The sequence below is a fragment of the Pteronotus mesoamericanus genome, unplaced genomic scaffold (genome assembly GCF_021234165.1).
Source record: "Pteronotus mesoamericanus isolate MK-2021 breed Mesoamerican mustached bat unplaced genomic scaffold, CSHL_Meso_final contig_116, whole genome shotgun sequence".
NCBI lineage: Eukaryota > Metazoa > Chordata > Mammalia > Chiroptera > Mormoopidae > Pteronotus > Pteronotus mesoamericanus.
In genome coordinates, this window is record NW_026555027.1 from 33,898,417 (window position 1) to 33,920,557 (window position 22,141).

The 22,141-nt window shown below is 38.5% G+C and overlaps 1 protein-coding gene across 5 annotated transcripts in view; it reads right to left on the reverse strand.

Annotated features, from left to right (window-relative positions):
- PLD1 (phospholipase D1) overlaps positions 1-22,141 on the reverse strand; it is a 179,968-nt gene that overhangs the window by 40,932 nt on the left and 116,895 nt on the right. For all 5 annotated transcript variants that reach the window (XM_054580564.1, XM_054580558.1, XM_054580551.1 and 2 more), the window contains 5 exons: positions 19,500-19,628; positions 18,650-18,768; positions 17,013-17,126; positions 9,905-10,015; positions 7,040-7,128 (listed from right to left, as the gene is read on the reverse strand). In XM_054580564.1, the coding sequence (XP_054436539.1) occupies positions 7,040-7,128; positions 9,905-10,015; positions 17,013-17,126; positions 18,650-18,768; positions 19,500-19,628 (562 nt within the window). The remainder of the gene's footprint in view (positions 1-7,039; positions 7,129-9,904; positions 10,016-17,012; positions 17,127-18,649; positions 18,769-19,499; positions 19,629-22,141) is intronic.

The window sequence follows — 22,141 nt, forward strand, 5'->3', positions numbered from 1 at the left end:
GCTGGCTAAAATCATTTCTAGTCCACTAGAAATGCTGGCTCTATTTAACACTGACTTTGACTATTTTATGTATGACTTTATAGATGATGAAGTATTACATATTGTCATGCACACACACACAATCTTTTCCATTGGTTATCTTTTGAAAATGGTAAAGGTTTTAAATGTAAGAGTGTTCAGGTTAGCTCAACATGAAGGTTTCATTCTGGACTTGATAGTCTTGGGCAGGCATGACCCTCTGGGACCCCAGATATGACTCTATAAAACGCTTTATTCAACTGTTCTCACTGTGGCCCAACATTTTCATTCTCACTTTTTAGAGTCTCTCCCTTCCTTCCTTTTCTTGCCAGGGCACATGCTCAGGCTCTATGATTGCTGGCCTCTTCCTGGTGCTAATCTTTACATCTCTCTATCTGTTGAGACTACCATTTATATAATTTTTGGAAAAAGCAATTAAATGATCTAAATCGAAAGTTCTCCTGCCATGACATGTTGTCATCTCTGCCGCAATGTAACTTCTTCTCCCAAAATTTTATAGAGCTTGGAAATTATACCCTAAGAAAAAACCCGAAACCAGCACATGGTATCTTGATTTAAGTGCTTTTTATTCTTTTTATTATATCTGCAGTTTAAGTTTCTTTAAGACGGTGTTTTTAAAACATATCTCCCCCAAAAGACTGAGTGCTGTACAATAGGACATTCAGAACATTTCACATGTTTAAGCTCAAATTAACTGACCATAAATTTCTAGTTTTTAAAAAAGAAAAAAAAACATATCCATGTGTCCTGTTTGGTATGCAAATACATTATAGAATATGATAATTATAAGATGTAGATTTTCCTTTAGGCCTAAGAAATTTTTATCTGTCAAGCAATTACTTTAAAAAAATAAAATATTCACCCTGGCCTGTGTGACTCAGTTGGTTGGGTGTCATCCTGAAAACCAAAAGGTCACTGGTTTGATTCCCAATCAAGGTACATGTCTAGGTACCCAACTGGGGCAAATTTGCTCCCCAGTTGGGGCATGTGCAAGAGCAACCAGTTGATCTTTCTCTGTCACATCAATGTTTCTCTCCCTTTCTTTCCCTCTCGCCACCCCTCTCTCTAGAATCAATCAAATACATAAATAAATAAATAAATAAAATATTCACCTGATTTTATTATTTTAGAATAAAGCATCTTTCATAGATTTCTTGAAGGCTGAACATCAGAACTTTTCCACTTCCCTGAAATGAAGGAAGCTATGTAGCTGAGTGGTAAATAGCACACAGTAGAGTCCTAAAGACGTGGCTAGAGTCTCAGTTCCACTCCATAGCTGTGTGACTTGGGCAAGTTACCTAATCTCATTTGGCCTCAGAGAATAATTGTTCATTTACTTCTTCAGGTCGACATGATAATTAAATGAAATAATGTGTACAAAGCACCTTGGATATGGAACAACTAAAAAATTTGGTAATACTATTATTCAATTAACAATCAGTGATTTCAATTAGAAAGTTTGTACATCTTCAAAGAATAATAAAATAGTGTCTAAAATTAAAACAAAATAAAGCAAAACTGAACACATACTATACTTCTGAATACCTTTTACTTCATTTTATATTTTTGGGGAGAGTGTTATGAAATCAACGATGAGGAATCTAAAACATGATTCCCACGAAGAGTCAGCTACGGATTTCTGGCAGGACACCTCTCGACAGAATTTTAACAACGTGCCTCTACTTGTCTCAGGATGAACAAGCGCGAGTGGAAGGAAACCAAGGTAAATTTCACTTACCCAGCAGTAGCCATCAAATAATTTAAAATTAAGGCACATTAGACATCTATTTAATTAAAACATTTCTGCTTCTAACATAAATATTAATTCTGAAGTAGCTGATTTGAGTAGTGTGCTTCTTTTTCCTTGCTTGATTTACAGTGAGCTAGCATGTTTCCAGATGATAAATTTCCTGGAAATAACATATTAATTTCTTACATGAACTAGCAGTTTATGGTTTTCAAATTTTTTCGTATCCATTCACATGAGCTAGGTAGGGTTTTTTTTTTTGTTTGTTTTTGGTGATTAAAAAACAGTGTCAGAAAGGCAAACTGATATACTCAAAAGGTCACACACCTATAGATACAGAGTTGGACGGAACCCAGGTCTCTAGATACCTGGCTCCCAATCAATTTCCGATCCCCAGAGGAATATCCCCCATACCATTCACTCATGGGCCAACTGCAAGCACTATCTGGCACTGTCTATAGCCACAGGAAGCATGAAGATTTGGAGCAATTTTCAAAATTGTGTATTTTTCAATGTACTTTAATGTATTTTAATGCAGCCTAATATTAAAATGCAGAGGTATTACATCAACTGCCTATTTCATTGCATGTGTCTACTTTGTGCAAAATGCATTCTCTCTCTTGCTTCCTGACTTTTTACCAAGGCAGCCAAGTTATGCATGCGCCTGTTTCCATAAGCAAAATGGTTTTATCCTCAGAAAGCATTTATTCATGGTACACAGTGTTTTAAAGTGTTCTCTACCTGGATCAGTTGGCTCTATTCTATCCTTTGGCTTATTCAAATATGCATAAACCAGTAGATTTTAGACTGAGGATTATGATTTCTTTTCCCTGGTATCTGGTCAGATTTGAGTTGTCAAAGACAGGCTTCCAGTTGGTTGGGGGCGGGTCTCAACTCTGAGACATTTTTACTTATTAGAGCAGACCTTTTGTTTTCTGAAGAGATTCCCACAGCTATCCTTAGTTCAGCATGGGGTGAACAATATTCTGAGACTCTAGGTCATGGACCAGAGCAGGAATGCTTTGCAAACCTGTTTCTGTGGAGAATTGTGGCTATTGAGAGGTATTAAGAGGAAGTGAGGAAAGCAGAGAACTCACTTTGGGGAATTGGTGTGGGGCTGGATTCCAGCACTGGAAGAAATACAAAGGCTCAGCCCAGTGGAGGGAGTTGGCACTTGAAAGACTCCCATCTCTCTAGGCTGGGAGGGATGTGGAAGAGAGCCTGTGTTCCTTGGTCAGGCTGGCTGAATGCTGACTGTCATTTCCCCCCATCTGCTTGGTGCTATATTCTATTCTTTTTCCAACGGCCAAAATTATACTTGTTGCTAGGCACGTGACTTTGGCAGGGAAGTTCTGGGTCTCAGGGGAGTGGAGAGCAGAGAAGTGAGCGAAGGGAGAGAGAGGAGTGAGCTTGGGAATGGTACACCCTGGCCCTCAGGGAAAAGGAGGGGCCCCGTCGCAGGCAGCCTGCAAGAGGACCTTCTCAATTCTCCCCTTACCTCCCCTGAGAGAACAGGCTCACGGATTTGAAATTATTCAATGAAAATGTATTTTACAGCTGCAATTAACACAGGAGATAAACAATAATGTGGAGACACAGAAAAAGGGAAAATGCGAAATATATTTCCAGAATGGGTGTGTATATCAACTAAAACTTTGAATGTGTGACAGACACGCCACTTTGAAATGTGACTGTCAAAGACAGTGAGACTTGAGAGATCAGAGATCAAGGACCCAGTTAATTTGAAGTTTGATGGACTTGATTCTTGTTTTCTACAAAGCGGGCTTGAGGTCGCCAGTCTTTAACGTGCCCTGTGAGCTCCGAGGCATGAGATGCAATCTGCCAGCAGGGGCTGCCCTGCCTTACCGTGCACGCACCGTGGGCCCTTCCCCTCTCCCCCGAGGAGCAGCCCACGGTATCACCAGGGAACGTTCAATCAGAAAGTAGCTTAAGGTGCCTTCCAGCCCTAAAATGCTCTGATTTTTGAAGTAGTCCAGACTTTTAAAGATAGAGTAATATACTAGAGAAAAATATTCTTCCAGGTTCTCAAACACTTAAAAAAAAAATATTATGGGGACTTATGAGACCACATACTATAGAGAGCTAATAACTAGGATAAGTGAAGTGGAGATTGAAGGTGTACAACCCACTTCCTTATTAGCAGATCCCAGTTACAAAATTCATGATTCACTGCTCAGCTCAATGAGCTCATTTGTCATCTTAATGTATTTCCTTGACTTCTTCCAATTTCATGAAAAAATTATTTTTTTCTTTTTGTCAAATATGTTTTATAGATAAAACAGATACTCCTGCATCATGAAATGCAAGAGTTGAAAGAAAGTTAATGCAATTTTGTAAATAAGACATAAATTGACCCATAGGATTGGAGGGCTGGCAAGGATGCAAGAAATGTGTGTGTGGACATGTCTGTTTAATGGTAAATAAGACTTTTTTTAAGAGTCATCTCACAAACAGATCTTATGGTGGCTTTCTTTTAAAAAGTATATGAGAAGGCAAAGGGTAAAGGTCACCTGTAAAAGCACAAACCATTATTAATATTGGTAGTCCTATATGCCATTCTAGATGAGCCCTAAGCAATCTTGGCTGTGCCTTGCAGCTACCTGCGGAACATTATAAAGGCAGGCAGCTGGCCCCCACTCCAGGAAGCCCTAATCCCATGAGCCTAGAGGTGAGTCCAGCTCTCTGTATTCTTGCAAAGGTCCCTGGTGATTCTTATGTGTAGTAAAGGCTGAGATCCCTTTACTGTACACCCTGCAGGATGTGGCAGGTATTATGGGACGTTGCCCAGATGTTCTCACTGTGGGATTGAGACAGCCATTCCCTCCGCCAGTGACTACTCACAGCGAAGTCCGCCTCCAGGAACTGCCCTCCACAGGGCAAAGAGACCTGCCTCATCCAAGGTCATGCCCTTTTCCTATAGGCAGCCTGCATGTAATGACCAGCCAACGAGAGAAGGGGACAAAAAAGGTCCAACCCTCTTGCCTTAATTTGGGGCAACCCTGAAGGGGTCTTTAATCCTAACTGTCAATAAATTGAAGGTAAGTGATATGGGGGAAGGCACTGGGTTGGAAGTCCAAAGACTTGAGGCCAAAACCATTTTTGCCTGTTGCTGTTAGTGGCCTAGACAAGTCACATCACCTCGTGAATCTCATTTTTTCACTCTAAAGACAGGGACAGCAACAGCAATAACAGCAACAAAAACTACATGATCTACTTTCAAGAGTAATTGTGAAGATTCGGTAAGAATTTGTAGAAATAAACTAGTAACCATATAAAATAGTGGTAGCTACTGTTATAAAACGTTCTTAGGTCTAAACATCCCCATATATCATGTGAAGAAAAGATTTTAAAGTAGTCCAAGACACTGAAAGTCAAAAAATGTTTTAATCACCAAAGGCGTATGTACTTAACATTCACCATTGTGTTCAATGAATCAAAATAATAAAATCGAATCATTTTGTTTGTTTGTTTTGCTACTTTTACACAGAGCTAAAGTCAGCCATAAAAGGAAATAGTCCTGTGTGCCAAGATAATTCAGTGGGGAAAAAACAGTCTTTTTAACAAATGGTGCTTAAACAACTGGATATCCTCATGCAAAAGAATGAAGTTGAACTTCTACCTCCCACTGCATACAAAAATAACCTAAAGTATATCGCAGATCTCAATGTTAGAACTAAAACTATAAAATTCTTAGAAGAGAAGAGTAGTAAATGTTCATGATCTTGGCTAAGGCCCTGGTTGTGGAGCTCTGACACCAAAGCACAGGCACTAAAACAAAAATAGATCAACTGGACTTGGCCAAAATGCTAACTTTTATGTTTCAAAGGACACTATCAAGAAAGAAAAAAGAAAACACACCAAATGAGAGAAAATATTTGCAAATCATAAATCTGATATGGAACTTGTACCCAGAATACATAAAGAACTCTGAACAACTCAACAAGGAGACAACCTAACTGAAAAATGGGCACAGGGTTTGAATAGACATTTCTTCAAAGAACACACGAGTGGCTAATGAACAAAGAGAAAAATAATACTCAATGTCATAAGTCATTAGGGAAATTCAAATCAAAACCAAAGTAAGATACCATTTCATGCCTACTAAGATGGCTGTAATCAAAAGACAGGTAAGAAGTACTGATGATGATATAGAGAAATCGGAGCCCTCATTCAATGTGGGAATGTAAAATAGTACAGCTACTTTTGAAAACATCCTGGCAGTTCCTCAAAATGTTTAAGGGTTACAATATGATCCAGCAACTCTATCCCTAGAGTAATGAAAAGATGTCTTCATAAAAACTAGTACAGAATGTTTGTTAGCAGCATTATTCATATAACCAAGAAATGAAAACAGCATAAACATCCACCAACTGAAAATGGATAAAATGTAGTATGTCCAGATATCAGAATATTACCTGTCAATCAAAATATATGAAATACTGATACATTCTATAACATAAATGGACCCTGGGAACATTAAGCTAAGTGAAGAACGTCAGTCACAAAAGAACACATATTATATGATTCTATTTATATAAAATGCCCAGACCAGGCACGTCTATAGGAAAGGAAGTGGATTAGCGGTTGCAAGGGACTAAGGGAAAAGGGAATGAGCAATGACAAAGGACTGAGGTTCCTTTCTGAAGTAATGAAAATATTCTAAAATTGATTAGGTGATGGCTGCACAACTCTGTGAATACACTAAAAAGAAAAAAAAATCACTGAACTGTATACTTTATGTGGTAGATTGTATGGCATATGAATTCTATCTTCATGAAAGTGTTATTAAGAAATAATCCCATGAGCTGAAGAAATAAGACAGATGGTAACAAGAATTTAAATATAACTCATGGAAAAATATTATGACTATTTTGCTTTGATTTTTTAAGTAAACACAGCTCATTGTCTGCTATTAAACAAATCAAATCACAAATATGCATGGGAAAGAAACTGGCCAGGAATAAATGACTGTGTTCTGGAAGAATTCACATTCCCTCAAAAAATGGACTAAAAAATTCTTGGCAACTGACTCAGACTTAAGGAATCGATAACCTCCTGCTGGCTGGACCAAATCATGCCTGCTAGGAAAAGACAGCTTTTTAAAAAATGGGCCTTCAAAAGTCTTTTTAGCGGTAAATGCAAGAGCCCTAAGCAATCTGCATTTAAGAACAACCCCTAAGCAACTAAGAACATCTGCAGTCACAACTCTTGCCAAAAAGCCAAATCCTTTACCTGTGAGCTCTCAGTATCCTCTGGGCGATGGCATCGCCTATCTTGTTGAATACAACCTTGTCATCAGCACAGCTTATAAAAAACTGGTTCTGTAAAAAAAAAAAAAAAAAAAAAAAAAAAAAGGAAGAATAATCATGTAAGTCTTTCTTATCCTAGTAGTAGGTATACAAGGGAAATGTGGTACATAACAAAACCTACACTGATTTTTTTTTTTAAATAGCTCATATAGCAGACATGTTCTGACCCTGAAATAACCTCAGGAAAGTTAATCACAGAATAGAAGAAGCCCCACCTCACTCTGGATACCATGCATTCCCAGGTAGTAACAGGGGTAATATCTTAGTCAAGGGAAAGGCTAAACTATTATTTCATTGCACAAATTCCTTGTAGGTTACATTCTTAGAGTGGTGGGGACATTAAATTTAACCAATAGGGAAATCAGACGGGTTTTTTTCAGATTCACGCATACATAAATGCTTATGATTAAAAATTCTAGGTCGCATAGATACAGAGAACATTCTGACAGCTGTCAAGGGGGAGGGGGACAGGGAGGGTTGGGTGAAAAAGGTGACTAAGAAAAAAAAAAAGGGCAAAGTGGGGATAAATGGTTACAGAAGAAGACTACACTTTGGGTGGGGAACACACAATACACCATACAGATGACATATTATAGAATTGCACACTTGAACCCTATATAATTTTATTAACCACTATCACCCAAATATATTCACTAAAAATTCTATGTTGGCAAACATTCTATGGGATGCTAAATTTACTATTTTAACAGGGTAGATGGCAGAATCCTGGTCTCATTTCCTCCACCCTTCTCATTATTGACCAGTTACTGCTTTGGCTTTACCTCATTTGTTTGGGTCTTTTATTGTTCCTGAACTTCTGTTTTAAGTAGCTTAAAATCTCTTTTGTATGTTGTGTGTGTGTGTGTGTCTGTGTGTGTGTGTGTATAAATAAATAAAATGCAAAAGGAAAAATTTTTATTTCTTTTTTTCTTTAAGTACTTCTGTTATTCAGATACCTATAAAGCATTCTATAACATTTTTACTAAAAAAACCAGGATACAACATAATTATCATGGTATAAAAGATTTAGTTGCTACATGAAGGACGGTTAAAAATTGGATACAAATATTATCACTATTACATGTTCTTATATACATATTATTATAATACACTTGTAACTTTAAATATAATCCTCACAAAGTAACCTTTGCCAATCATCTTAAAGAGATGTAAAAGCAAGGAGTCAATATATCATCATCTTCTTGCAACATTATCATGTTTATTACTATACATGTTTTTATACTTAAGTATAAAACTTTAAGTATATACTTTTAAGTATAAAAACATGTATAGTAATACATATATCTGTAAACTGCCTTCATAAAACAAACTTACAAAAAGATATTGTGCAGAAACTCATTTGAGAATGTGTTTCCCCTTAGGTCATCAAACAATCAAAATCTCAGTGGCAACCAAGCTATGTCTGTTTTTCTGAATTTATATGACAGCATTCCTCAGCAGCTGCAACACACACTGGTCGCAGGCCATGTCCTTTACTTCTTTTTAACAGCAGGGTGAATGCTGATTGCTTACCTCACACTAGAGGTGTATCAACCAAGTTATTGTCTTCATCCATGTGTATCAACATGGCATTACCAAAAAGAGGTAAAGCAAAAGGATTCTGGGTAATGGGTGAGCCAGCCATTAACATCTTACATTATTATGCTGTAATCAGTAACACTAGTATCAGTATTATTAAACTCCAAATTTTATCCAGAGCTCACTATTTTTTTTCACTAATGTCCTTTTTCTGTTGTGTAATTCCATCACACTAGTAACACTAGTTACTAGTGTAACACTAGTAACTTGAAATCAGTAACACTAGTATCAGTATTATTAAACTCCAAATTTTATCCAGAGCTCACTATTTTTTTTCACTAATGTCCTTTTTCTGTTGTGTAACTCCATCCAGGACACAACATTGCATTTAGCTTGCAATATTTTTAATCAGTCTTCTTTCTTTTTTCTACATCAGTGAAATAAATAAATCTCTAACTCTTTCCTACTTGCCCTTAATGAACAAGACTCAAGGGGGAGGAAAGCAGAGCTAGAATGATTTTCTCCAGCCACCCCATCTCTCTCCATATACTTTTACAAAATTCAGTGGAAAAGACTAAAATAAAGAAAAGAGATGTGCTCTGGTTTATTTTTGCATTGTCATGACTTTTAATTTTTTCAGGATTTTCAAGTGCTTGGAGATAGCTTTAAATGGACTATGAAGTGCAATTAAGGTTCCCAAAGTAAACCCAGTGTCTCTAGATCTTCTCCTACTCTTTGAACACAAACTCTGGGATCTGAGAAAGCTTTATAATGAATAGTCATTCACACAGGATTGAAGAAGGTGGTACCTGCCCTCAATATTCTTGCATCTTCCTTTCCCATGTTCCTTTGCCTGCGTTCTCCCTGCTCCAACATCCCCACACTAGTGGCATTAGGGGTCTCTATTTTAGCATCTCACCCCTATGCATGCTCTCCTGAAGCAGCACATGCCTCACACTTCCACCCTCCAGTTCCAGCCAAGTCTAAATTTATACATCCATGTTGCAGTATAACATAACAATATATGAGTTGATAGATTTAATAACAAGGATCTGGGGGACTACTTAACTGAGTTCTGAGTTAATGTCAGGCATCTTGGGGAAGTAAACATTCAGGTAACCCAAGCCCTCTTCACATGTCAACATACATTTATTAATATGGTAGATCCTGAGTTCAGGGACCCTGCAGTCTCTGTACGGTATTTTTGAGAAGGCAGGTTGTCATAGTGATTTACACGAGCAACACTTACTTCTATATAGATATAGTGCTTGCTGTTCTCTATCACGTGGACGTAAGCAGTGTGGATGGATTCTTCATGGTACTTTATCCCAGCAGACCAATCAGCAGCAGAGCGAAGCAACTAGGAAGCAGCAATCAGAAATGGGCAAATGTAAGACAGTTGGAGATGACACCAGATGTACTGATACAAAAAAGTCAGTATGTTTTCTTTCAAACAACTCAATGAATACAGTGGCTTGAGTGTCATGTGCGGATCAAGTGAGAGTAAGTGGGTGGGAACTAGTCCTTGGATATAACCCATAAGGAAGGAGCCCAGCTGGCAATCAAGTACTGAGTATTTCTTCTCCCTCTCAGTATACTTGTCATTCAAAATTGGAAACGATAAAGTGTTTCTACCAAGAGTATTTCAGAAGTACCCTTTCTGGTGGCTGAGAAGGGTGACCATTTGTATCCTTCCTCCATGATAGTTCCACTACTACACGAGAATTCCTGTTGTCCTGGTGTATTTATTAATAGTATCACTTCGACTCCCAAAAGTGTCCTGGTATGAACCATATGATAGGGCCATCCTAGCTTGGATTTGATAATGTGATTATTCCTTCTCCCCCAAATGGATATTGTTCAGGAAAATGTATGCTAAAAGGCAAATAGATTCATTTAATTAGCTGTCTGATCCTTGGACACTGTCACTTCCCCTCTCAGCTTTCTCACTCATGCTGCCTCCCTCTTATCAGACACTCACCTGCTCCCCCCACGGATTATACAGTAAGAGCTTCCAGCTCAGATGCCTGAATGCATGTTAAATATGCTGACAGAGTGAGAATGCCTGGGTTCAAAGCTTAGCTCAACCACTTAGTGGCTTTGATTGTGGTCAAGTTTCTTAACCTCTTTGTGCCACAGATTCTGCTCCATAAAGAGGAGTAGCTGCTTTATACAGTTGTAGAAAGAATTAAATGAATTACTGTGGAGTGTGCAGGAGGCCTGGCCCCTAGGCACTGCTATATACTAAGTGTTTGCTACTATTAATGAGAACGTTAGAGGATATGTTTGAGTGGCGGCAGACCATGTTGGTGACACTGCAGAGGGTGCACTAGATGGCACGGAAGGCTTTTCAACACTAAGGCGCCATTGGCTGTAATTTTTTCCAGCATTCTAACTAAGTATTGCAATACAATGTTGGGCATATAGTAGGTGCTTTCCTTAAGCAATAGCTGGACATCACATAAGAATTACTATAGAAATAGACTTACTATTCCTGAATAGAAATGAATGTTGAAGCTGTTCTTCATGAGGTTAACAGGAACTGAAAATTTAAAAATGGCCTATACTTATTAGGAATATATAAAATGATCCAATTCATAATCAGTTTTGTCTGTTACACAGGAGTGGGCAAAAGTAGGCTTACAGGTGTGAGTCTGCAAAACACAGAGTTTATTCCTATTATTTATTATTGCATTATTTTCCATATGAACAACTGTAAACCTACTTTTGCCCATCCCATATATAAAAGATCTGGCACAATTCTTGCTCTAATCAATAACTTAAAAAATTGCATTTATAAGGCTACTGAAATTGAAACTTAATATTTCCTAAAATCATTCATTGTGCCATCCTCGAAATGTTATTTCTTTATTCAGTGTGAGGTATTTAGTACAAAACAGCTCCCTGCAGAGTATTTTATTTAATTTTATTACATGAATATGTGCAACAAAATTGGACAATATAATTGTGACAGAAATAGTCAAATATCTTGAAAGGAAATTCATAAGGAAAATTTAGATAAACATGATCCACACTGGGAAAAATATCTTGACTTCCCATCATCCCCAATGATCTGCATTACTGTCCATCAGTAGAAATAACAAAGATTGAACAAAGAGAAGTTTTAATTCTTAGTTCACTCAAATTTAGGTTGAATTTTGTTGCTGAGGTGCATCACCCTTAAACTTAAGGCTGAGGGAGAGGGAGAAAATATAATTTTTGAAGAATAAGACTCCAGGGGCGTGAAGTCCCAGGAAAGAGGTACACTTAGGGGGTCTTGGGAGCCAGGAAGAAGCACAAACATTGCTGAGGCTGCATTTGGGGCTGTGGCAACAGCAGATGGTACCACACGGCAAGGCTGACATGCAGCTGTGCCTTGCTAGAGCCCATGGTGGCTGCAGCTATCCCAGGTCTCATTGGAAATAGGCTCTCTGCTGAAGAGTTATGAGCTCAGGCGCTGGACTCGGATTGCTAAGAATCCACTCTCATCCCCTCACTGTGTTATTCTAACCTCACAAAGTCTTGGTTTCCTCATTTGAAACAGTAAGGGATTGATCAGCAGTATAGCGTATAGACTGGTGAATATTAAATGAGATTATCCACATAAAGCTTAGTACAGTGCTGGGCCTGGAGCAAACACTCCCCATTCATGTGGCTTCGGCCAGCCAAGACCCATAGTAGCACATGGAAGTGTTGCTGGTCCATAAATGGAAAACAGCTTCCCTGGTACCCTTAGAATTAAGTTGCCTGGCTTTCTTTAACCCTTACATACCTGTTTTATTCTATCACAAAACAACACATTTTGCTGTCCCTTAAAATCTACATCGATTCCAATATTGACATCCTTTGGAACATTCTTCTTATAATTTTCCCCAAACATAGGAACAAATTTTTCCAGTAGTATATTGGCATGCCATTCACAATTGTCAGTATATTTTCTCCTTCTTTCTTCCTCCCTATATTCTTTCCGTCCTCTCTTTTTCCACTCTCCCTCCTTCCTTCCCTCCCTCTTTTTCTTTTTTGTTAATACAGAAAGAGGTTGAAGACATGCCTCCAGAGGAATTATTTCCCTCAATTTAGAAATGGCTTTTCTACAATAAACTGTCCAATTTAATAGAAAGGGTTGTTCCATGTATTGATTCGAAATTGATGTTAATTTGGCATCCCGGATTTTCTGTTACTTTAACAGATGTGTTAAATGTCCTCTGTCTAGCTCATTTATCTTAAGTGGTAATGACAGCATTTAAGAATCTAATTTTTTTTAGGGAGAAGAGTTTTTTTTAATATACTCCATGTATAAGTAGTTTCAGGACCATATTTATTCCATCCTCTGTTCTCACACCTTTCTCCTGCTGTCTTCTCTGAGTGCTCTTGGAAGGCTTCTGAGAATACCCAGCACTGAGGGAAAACACCCAAGACTATTCTGAAAGTGTCGGTGGACGCTGCGGAAGTAAGCTCTCAGGTTTGGACAACGTTTTCAGAAGCAGAAATCCACGTTGGTGGGGCCGAGCCTCCTTTGCCTTGCCACAGCTCTGCTCTCTGGGGCTGCCTGCAGCAGCCCTTTGCAGCAGCCGAGCGTGGTGGCTGCTGTGGCATCGCCAGCAGTGTGTGACCGAGGAAGATGGGGCCCAATGTTTTGTTTTATTTTTATTTAAAGAGTGTTAAGTTTTTTAAATATGAGTTTTTAATAATTGCCTACATTTTTATATTGAAGTATACATACAGCAGAGTATATAAAATGTAAATGAAATTCAATGGATTTTTTTAAAGTAAATAAATGTTTTTTATTTAAAAAATGAAATACTAGTTGGGTTTCCTTCTGCAGATGAAAGAGTAACATGCATTTTATTATTAACTTTTAAAATGACCTTTCTCTCCATTTCAATAAATATATGATATAAACATTTTGTATCCAGAAATAGCCTGGCAACCCATCCTGAGAAATGTCAACTATTTTACTTGCAAACTTTTGACACCTTGGGACACTACAGAAAAAAACTTTTGAAACTAGGGAAAGCTTGAAGGTTATAGCTAATATTGATATAATTCAAACAAATCATCTCCTGAGGATATGTATTTTATGTTTTTAAATTCATATGAGACAGAGAGAGAGAGAAACACTGATTGGTTGCCTCATGTATGTGCCCCAAACAGGTATCAAACCTGCAACCTAGATATGTGTCCTGACCAGGAATCGAACCTGTGGACGATGCACCAACCAACTGAGCCACCACCCAGTCAGGGCTCTTCTAAGTTCTTTGTGTGGATTCATTTATTTAAACATCATCACAACCCTATGGACAGATACTATTAGGATCCCTGTTTTATAGATGAAAGTAATGCTTATAGAGAAGTAAAGTAAGTTTCCCAAGGTTATACAGTTAGTATGCAGCAAAGCTGGGATCTGAATACTTGGAGTCTAGAATTTGCCTTTTCCCCTGGCTACCATATTATATTGCAACTTTTTTAATTTATGAAACTTGTGGTCTATAAGTTATGTCATGAGCAATATACTATGTTAAAAATTATGTTCAAATCCATGTTAAAAGGAATAAACCTAAGGAACAATTTTAGTAAATCCTTGACCAAGATGTGTAACAGTCATTTGGTTATTGCCACATGACAGCTGAGAGAGTGAAAGTCTTGAAAAACATGATAATAAGCCCTTAAAAAATGAAGTAGTCTAAAAAAAAAAAAAGAATGGAAAAAAACTGAAGTAGCTTAGACAGCCAGGTCCTAGCTCGCTGCACCCTCCTAGTTCTCTGAAAAGCCAGGGATTGGGCCAGATTATTGCTTTCGCTCTCTAAGCACTCTATGTTTATGATGTCAAAACAATAATGTCTAGGACAAAATGGATAATATTTAGAGCCAGTAAATAATGTGAAGTGAAACAATACTGTGGTCAGAACTCTACCAAAAGGGAGAAATGAAACAGAGTTCTTTCCTTTTTCAGTTTCTGTTCATCTCAGACTCTCCTGTTTTTAAAAGGATTCACACTATCTGTCTCCATTGTTTTCACAACTGGAGTTATTTTTGGCAGTTCTGGAAAACATTAACTGGCAACCAGTAGGGATCCAGGTTTTGTGGGGTCTGACACTTTTAAAATTGCAGGGGAGTCCTCATTAAGAAATAGATTGTTAATTTATGTGTACAAAATCAGAATATGCTAGAATTACTGTAACAGCTTCCTTGCTTGTCTCCTTGCTCTCATTCTCTCTCTAGTCTAGTAAGTTCTTTGTATGTTTAAGCTTTTGGTCCCAAAGTATTTTTGTTCAGGGAGACGCAAACAGATGTGTGACAAAATGAGAGACCCCAGTCATTTTAGCTTGGGGAATTCTCAGCATATTCACTCATGATTTCACGGTATACCTCAGCATAACGAAGGCATTAAGATACCCTATTTTTTTAAAATCTGCAAAAATGTGTTTGTCCATGGACATTCATTTTTAGAATAACTATTAGCATTTTACAGGCAAAACCCAGTTTGGAAAACTCTGACCTAGGCTAATCTTCATAAAACATTAATGTATCACACTTCTTCCTGGATGAAAAAATAGTTCCAAAATTCAGTAACGCCTCTCCAATGAAGTCAGAATGAACCAGGCCAGCACACCAAGGCTTTATGCCTTCTAAATTTCATCTGTCACTTCTTCAAGGGCAAATGGTTTAATGCAGTCAGTTTTACCGACTGAACAGGCAGGCGTATTCCTTAGAGGGGACGCCCAGCTCTCTCCCTCTCATGTGCCAAGCTCCCACAGCGTGCTGGTCCGTACTTCCATGTTGGCATTTAGTCCTAGACCACACCTAACACTGTTAACTGAATTCTTTAACATCACAGCTTTCTCTCCCTTGGCTGACTATGTTTCCAGAGGCACAGAACCCCTTTTCTCTCTGTCTCCTCTGCATCCAAGTGTGCACACCGATGACTTCACTGTGCAAACAGATGGCATTGCACTTAATAAACATATGTAGCACGGAAGGTGAATCAAGGGAGGCATTTGGTGGAGTGGATGTGCAGAGTATCCGTCTGCCTCACCGGGGTGGCTGAGCGAGGGTATATAAAACAGGGTTTCGCTAACAGGCATTAGAAGATGTATGCATTTGTGACACTGAGATAGAATATCCTTCATTGATCATAAAAACACAATTCCCAGCAATGGTTTCAACAAGGGCTTAATTAGCATCTGCTAACTTTGATAAGTTGATCACTGAGTCAATTTTAATGCCATCTCAAATCTTAAATTCTCTTGATTTTTAATTTTTAATTAAGGCTCCTATTTTATCTTATAGCACAGGTAATTTTTCCCTTCAAGTAGAATAAAATTAAACAGATTCATTAAATATTCATTAACTTACATAAGAATGCGTATGTATCTGTGCCTCTAAGTTTAAGTTAGTTGTCTCCTTTAGCCCGGGAAGACAGTATTTGCTATAGGTATTTCTCTTAAGTGATCTATCTGATTGATTGTTTTTTTATTTGATTTATGGTCTGAAATGTCTTTTATTTCTTGTACACATATGTGTCTCTACTTGCACGTAGTACAAAGTAAATGAGTTAGGCATTCCATTTATATAATCATATTCCCTAGAATCCATGTCCAAACTATGTAAACCCAAATTAGCGATGTCATAGCAAAATGCTGGATCTTTACTCAAACAATACTTTTGATGCTGATAGTGATGACTGAAGAAAAAGCCATGCTAAAGGTGGCCCATCCCAGTTTTGTCCCTGAATGATCTCAAGATGTGTGAGCTAAAGTTGGTAGAGGGAGCTGATTGGCCAACAGTGAAATAGGGCAGGATTTGAAGGTCTGCCTCTAATCTATAACCAGCTATGTGAGCCTGGAACAAGTTTCATAGCTCCACTGGGTCTTAATTTTGTTATTTGTAATTTGAGATGGTTGGACTGGATGTAGTGAAATTCTTTGACACTATTACTGAATTCCTTTTTCTATTACAAGAGCCTCTACAAGACATTTGACTAATTAGGAATTAAAATTAGATTGAACTATAACTAGCTTCATAGCAAAGTTTCAGCCACACTCCTGGTGTTTAACCTGTATCAGTCGCAGGTTTACTATGGATCATGTTGCTAGGGTCAATTCAGAAGGAATTACAAGACCAGCCTTTCCTTGACTGGCTTTTTCTAAGGCCATGCATTTATTATATTTATAGAAGAGTGTTGGAAAGAGGAAAAATTGAGTATATTTAAGACATGAAATGTAATAATACATTTTAAAAGATCTACTCAGATTTCCTTTGCGGTTGTCCCTATTGAATAGTGTGAATGAAACCAGTATGACAGGCACTTAGTCTGGTAAAAGCAGCTCTTTGCAAGAAAGAAAAGCAAAACTGACCTGCACGTTAGCACGGACGGACCCAGGCACTTGGTATTTCAGCTCATTGGCTGTTGTGTGAGATTTTGGAAGCAGGAAAGGATAAGAAAGGGACCGATATTTTGATTTCATAATCTGAAATAAATCAAAACAGGTAAAAAATTCAAATGAGAAAACAGTTCAACTCTTCCATATTTTGTGATTATAAGAGAAATTCATGTTCATTTTAAATAGAGAAGAATATTAACAGTGGATGTTTCTAGGTGAAATGGTAATAGATTATTTTTGCTTTCTATTTCCCAGAGATGGAGAATTCCTTTTTTCCTTCTTTTGTCTTTTGTAGTAGGCATATATTCTTTATGCCTTTAAAGCTTATAAAGCTTATAAGCTTATAATGAAAGCTTAAATATAGAGTTATTAGAGGTACAGAATTACAAAAATGGGGCTGTTATTTTGTAAACTGATTTTTTGTGATGTTGCAGATATCTTGCTATAGCAGTATAGTGCTATATATCATTTAAAAAATACCTCCAGAGTAAAATGGTATAAAAAATCATAATTTGTTTAATAAATTACTATTAATGAACATTTCAGTTATTGCTCATTTTATTTGAATTGTTGGAAGCAATGTCAAAATAAATTAGTTTATTGGATTATTTCTTTAACTTAAATACCTGAAAAAGATTTTCTGAGTCAAAGGTTGTATGCCTTTTAAAAAGCTTTTTGATGTTGTATCAATTTACTCCCAGAAACAGGGTTTAAGAATATCAAAAATCCAAAACCCAATTGCAGGTATTAGCAATGATTTTTTTTTTAACCTTTGCTTGTCTAGTAGATTAAAGGTAATATCATTTTCTTTATTCATTCAGGTCTCCTAAGTTTTTCTTACAGATACATCCATCATTTCTAAGGGCTCCCACCGTGTACAATGTTATATAAATGAAAAATAAGGTGAGATTATAGTTGTTGATAAAATCAGCATTTTTCCAAGTTATTGGGAAGAATAATGAATGCTTCGTTGTCATTCAAAGTAAATAAAATGGAACCTTAATAACACCTGGATGATAAATACTTATAAATGTTAGGTCAAATTCTTAAGAGTAATGAAGGCATACTAAAGGAGACACAATCTGGAAAAAAAATGGCTACATCTTCTCATGCTGCTCACTTTGCTCAGAACCACCTCTCCAATATGAATGCAGTGCAATGCCAAGACTGGAAGAACTTAAAACTTGGATCTCTCCCGTCAAAAGAAAGACTTACTAAGCATGTGGCAGAGAAGGTGAATCAAGGGAACCCATCCCCCTACAACAGTGCTCCGGGGGATGCAGTAGGCCTTACTGCAGTAGGCCTGTAAGCCTAGGCCAGATGCTTAATCAACACGGAGCATCCAAGATGTTAAAAGGGTTAAAACCATTGGTCCTGATTGCAGCACTTTTCCTTCTGTGCTTTAAATGATCTGCAATGTGAAAAGTTCAAGAACATTCCCTTCTTTTTTTGCCCAGAAACTCAGGTGCTCTGACAACCTGTCACCCCACAGCAGGTGAACAGCACAGTTACGGCCACTGCAGCCCCTTCTTGCCAACCCTCTAGGTGTCTCCTCTTCCCAGCCTGTCTCTCTTTATGTGGAGTGAATCACGATAAAATGATCTGTGTACCTTTGTGAAGTTCCAGCGCTGGATGAAGTGACGTGCCACGTCACGAGCTGCCTTCCCATGGACCACAGAGCCAATATCATGCCATGGCATCCGGGGCGTGGAGTGCCTGTCAATGAAATCTGCCCAGGTACACCAGGCAGGGATCATCACTAACTTCTGTGCCAGGGACAGAAGGCATCTGAACCCAGAGCTGACCCCATGCCTGATAAGTCAAAGGAAACGTGGTAATGGCCACTGTGTGTATATTTCTTGGCTTGGGTGGAACAATACCTCCATAAGCAAGCAAAATAATAGATTTCATGTTGGGATCATCTCCATGTACCTCCCCAAATATGTTTCCATTTCATTCAATGTTAGGTAATCACTAGATAAGGAAAGATGTGAGTTGGTACAAATTATCTAAGGCTGTAATATTTGTATTACATTTTTCTTTTTTATCCTGTTGAAATAATGCCAGGTTCCATGTGCAGTGCCATCTCTTTCTCCTCTTAGACATAGAAGTGCAGTGATAACCTAAAAATGTGTCATTTTAATGATGAAAAATGAAGAAGATGAGCAGAACAGCAGATGATCAAAGGGCAGGTATCATCTTTCGGAGAATGACAGATTATTACCCCCAAAATATGCCTATATTAAACCTGGAGGTTTCAAACAAGTAAGCCCTATTTTATGTTCTTTTCTTCCTATAACTATAAGCAGTCTTTAATTATATGACTGAATCACAGTCTCCAAAGTTTTACCAAATACTCAAAGGAGAACCAGACATTAGGCCATGTACTTGCATCCTTGCTGAGATGTTGACAAGTGAACAGACAGATGATAAGCAGCCACCCGCTACCATGGTACTCACCAGCAAAAGGTTTGTCAAGTTGAACCCAGTCTTTGAAGACAAAATTGCAGTAGTCCTTTCCATGCCAGAATCGAGTTTCCCCATGGAGCTCTCCCACGCCTGTCTGCAAACTGCGGATGGAGTCTGAGTCTGTGAACACAGCGAGGCCCACTCAGAGACTGTGGTTCAGGCAGGTCCCAGGGAGGGAGGCTCATCTCTCATTTATGAACCACCTGAAAACTTCTTAACTTTTCTTAAGATGCATAACTAGGGAAGTATATGTCCATCCCATCTGAGGCTGAGTGCTGACAGGCTGTATAGCCCTTAAGTTTATTAATAGTGGGCAGTTGGGGCTATAACCAGGCTTGCCATCTGATGAAATGTAACATTCTTAGGTTGACTGTCCTCCAGATCACTGGAAGAAAGGATCACAGGGTTAACTGAATAAGGAGCTTACTAAGAGGGACTCTGAGAGAGCAGTAAAGCCCTGAGTCAGGTAGCAAAACATGAGGTGTAGGGGATATAAAGAAGTCATGCCCTTTTCTTTCCTCAATCAATATGGCAAACACCTAACACATCATTCTCGTCCTTTGCATCTCAAAAAGCAAGAACCTCAAAATTGCCAACAGCCCACATGTCAGCCCTGGAATTAACCAGCTAAATGACACTGAACTTCATCATTTTGGTCAGAAGTCCTTCATGTGTAAAATGAAGAATTTGGCCTAGATGACATCTAAGATCTTTTGGGCTCTAACTTTCTAAATTGCTGAAATCATAAATGACAACCATAAAAATCACAACAACAGATAGAAGCTTATGACTATACATGCACAAATGCAGCCGTCTATGCAACATTTCACAAAGAGCTTTGCCAGGGCGATTTTACTCAGGGAGAAATACTTTGACTTAAATTGTTTCTATGTTTACGGGCTATCTTGACCATAGAGACAACTCAAGCAGGAAGACCAGCAGAACTACAAAACACAGATGCAGTGCTTTGCACAAAAGAAACACTTAACAAATAGACACTGGATATAAAAAAAAAAAAAAGTTAGCTGAATGAATAAATGATACCACATGCAGTAGCCAGTGAGAGACCTGAACTGGTCCCCCTACCATCATACTGTCCCAGAAAATGTCTTTTTAAAATGCAGATTACTACTTGCTTAAAAGCCTTCTGCGAGGGGATCAAATCCTAAGGCCTCAGTGTGCACAGAAGGCCCTCCCCAAACTGGGGCTGATCTCCCTCTCTCTGGTCTTTGCTTTTCCCCACACTCCTGAGGCCCGCTCTGCCTCACATTTCTTACTGCGTTTGGACAGGCCTACTCTGGCCTGTCCCTGTACAGCTGGCACGTTATTCCTTCTTCCTCGAACACTCTTCTCTCCTTCTCGGCCTGATTTCATCATCCTTCAGGAGCCACATATCTGTCACAGGGCACACTGCCCCCCACCCAGACCCTAATAGGGACGGGCAATCACTTGCTCTGCTGTAGGACCATTAATAGTTGCACCACCTGGGCCTCTGATTCTGTGTCACGATTGTGTAAGGACACTCCCTCCGTGCCCTCCACTCATATAGAAACTCCTTAGGGGTGGGGAGGGTCTCCCCTCACTGCCTGGTGTAGCTGCTGGGTCTCAGTAGGCAATCCATAAGTATTTGCAGAGCAAAAGTTTTTAAGCAATCACCCCACATACTGGTAATATTCTATCTCAAATGGAATAATTAACCTTCGAAGTTTATTGAAATTTTCTATAAAAGAAAAATGTCTTAAAGTGCTAAAGATTAACAAAACTGAATAATGTTAAAAATAGAATTCTACTGACTTCTCCCAGTGATTTATGCTCCTGCTCTCTGTGACTGAGAGGCCAAAGTACAGGCAGGTCTGTTTGCTCACCTACAGCCTCTTTATAGAAAGCAGAGCACTTTGTTGAAAAGAAAGAAAGAAAAAAGGAGGGAGGAAGGAAGAGACAGAGGGAGGGACGGAGGGAGGGGGGGGAGGAAGAAAGCGGGGGCGGGGAGGAGAGAGAGAGAGGGAAGAGGCAAATTCCAAGTTTAAAAAAATACATATATAAAATTTGTTTTTATCAACTGAGAACCTCTAAGCTGAAGTTTTACATATACACACCTTCACTTGTTTAAATATTAACTTCAACCTAACAACCAGTTATTGTAAGAAGAACAAAAGCAAGAAAATCCTTAGTCTCCAAAAATTGTCTTGGTGCTAATTGAATTCAAACTGCTTACAATTAACATTTGTTTTGTTTTTAGTCATGGCCTAACCGATTCCAAATTAATCAGGGTCCTCCTAAGAACAAATGAAATATTAAGGCAAAAGAGCCAAATATTCCCAGTTACTGTGATTACTGCTCAGGAGTATACGAGCATCAGTGAATGGGAAGTCAGGACTCTTTACATCAGCAACGTTGACCTTCGGGGTTCTCATTAGTCTGTGCCTGGTTCCCAATTGATTTCATAACTGCACTGGACTCCCCTTTCAGCACAGGGTTTTCATGCCAGTTTTCTGCAATCCTCATCCATCAGTGGCTCAGATTCTGGCTGCTAAAGTTCAGGAAAAGGATGTCTTCCCCGGTGTCTTCTGGCTTTGCCACATCCTCCTTTTTTCTCTCATCTCTTGGCTTCCAAAGCTGCAATCCCCTACCAT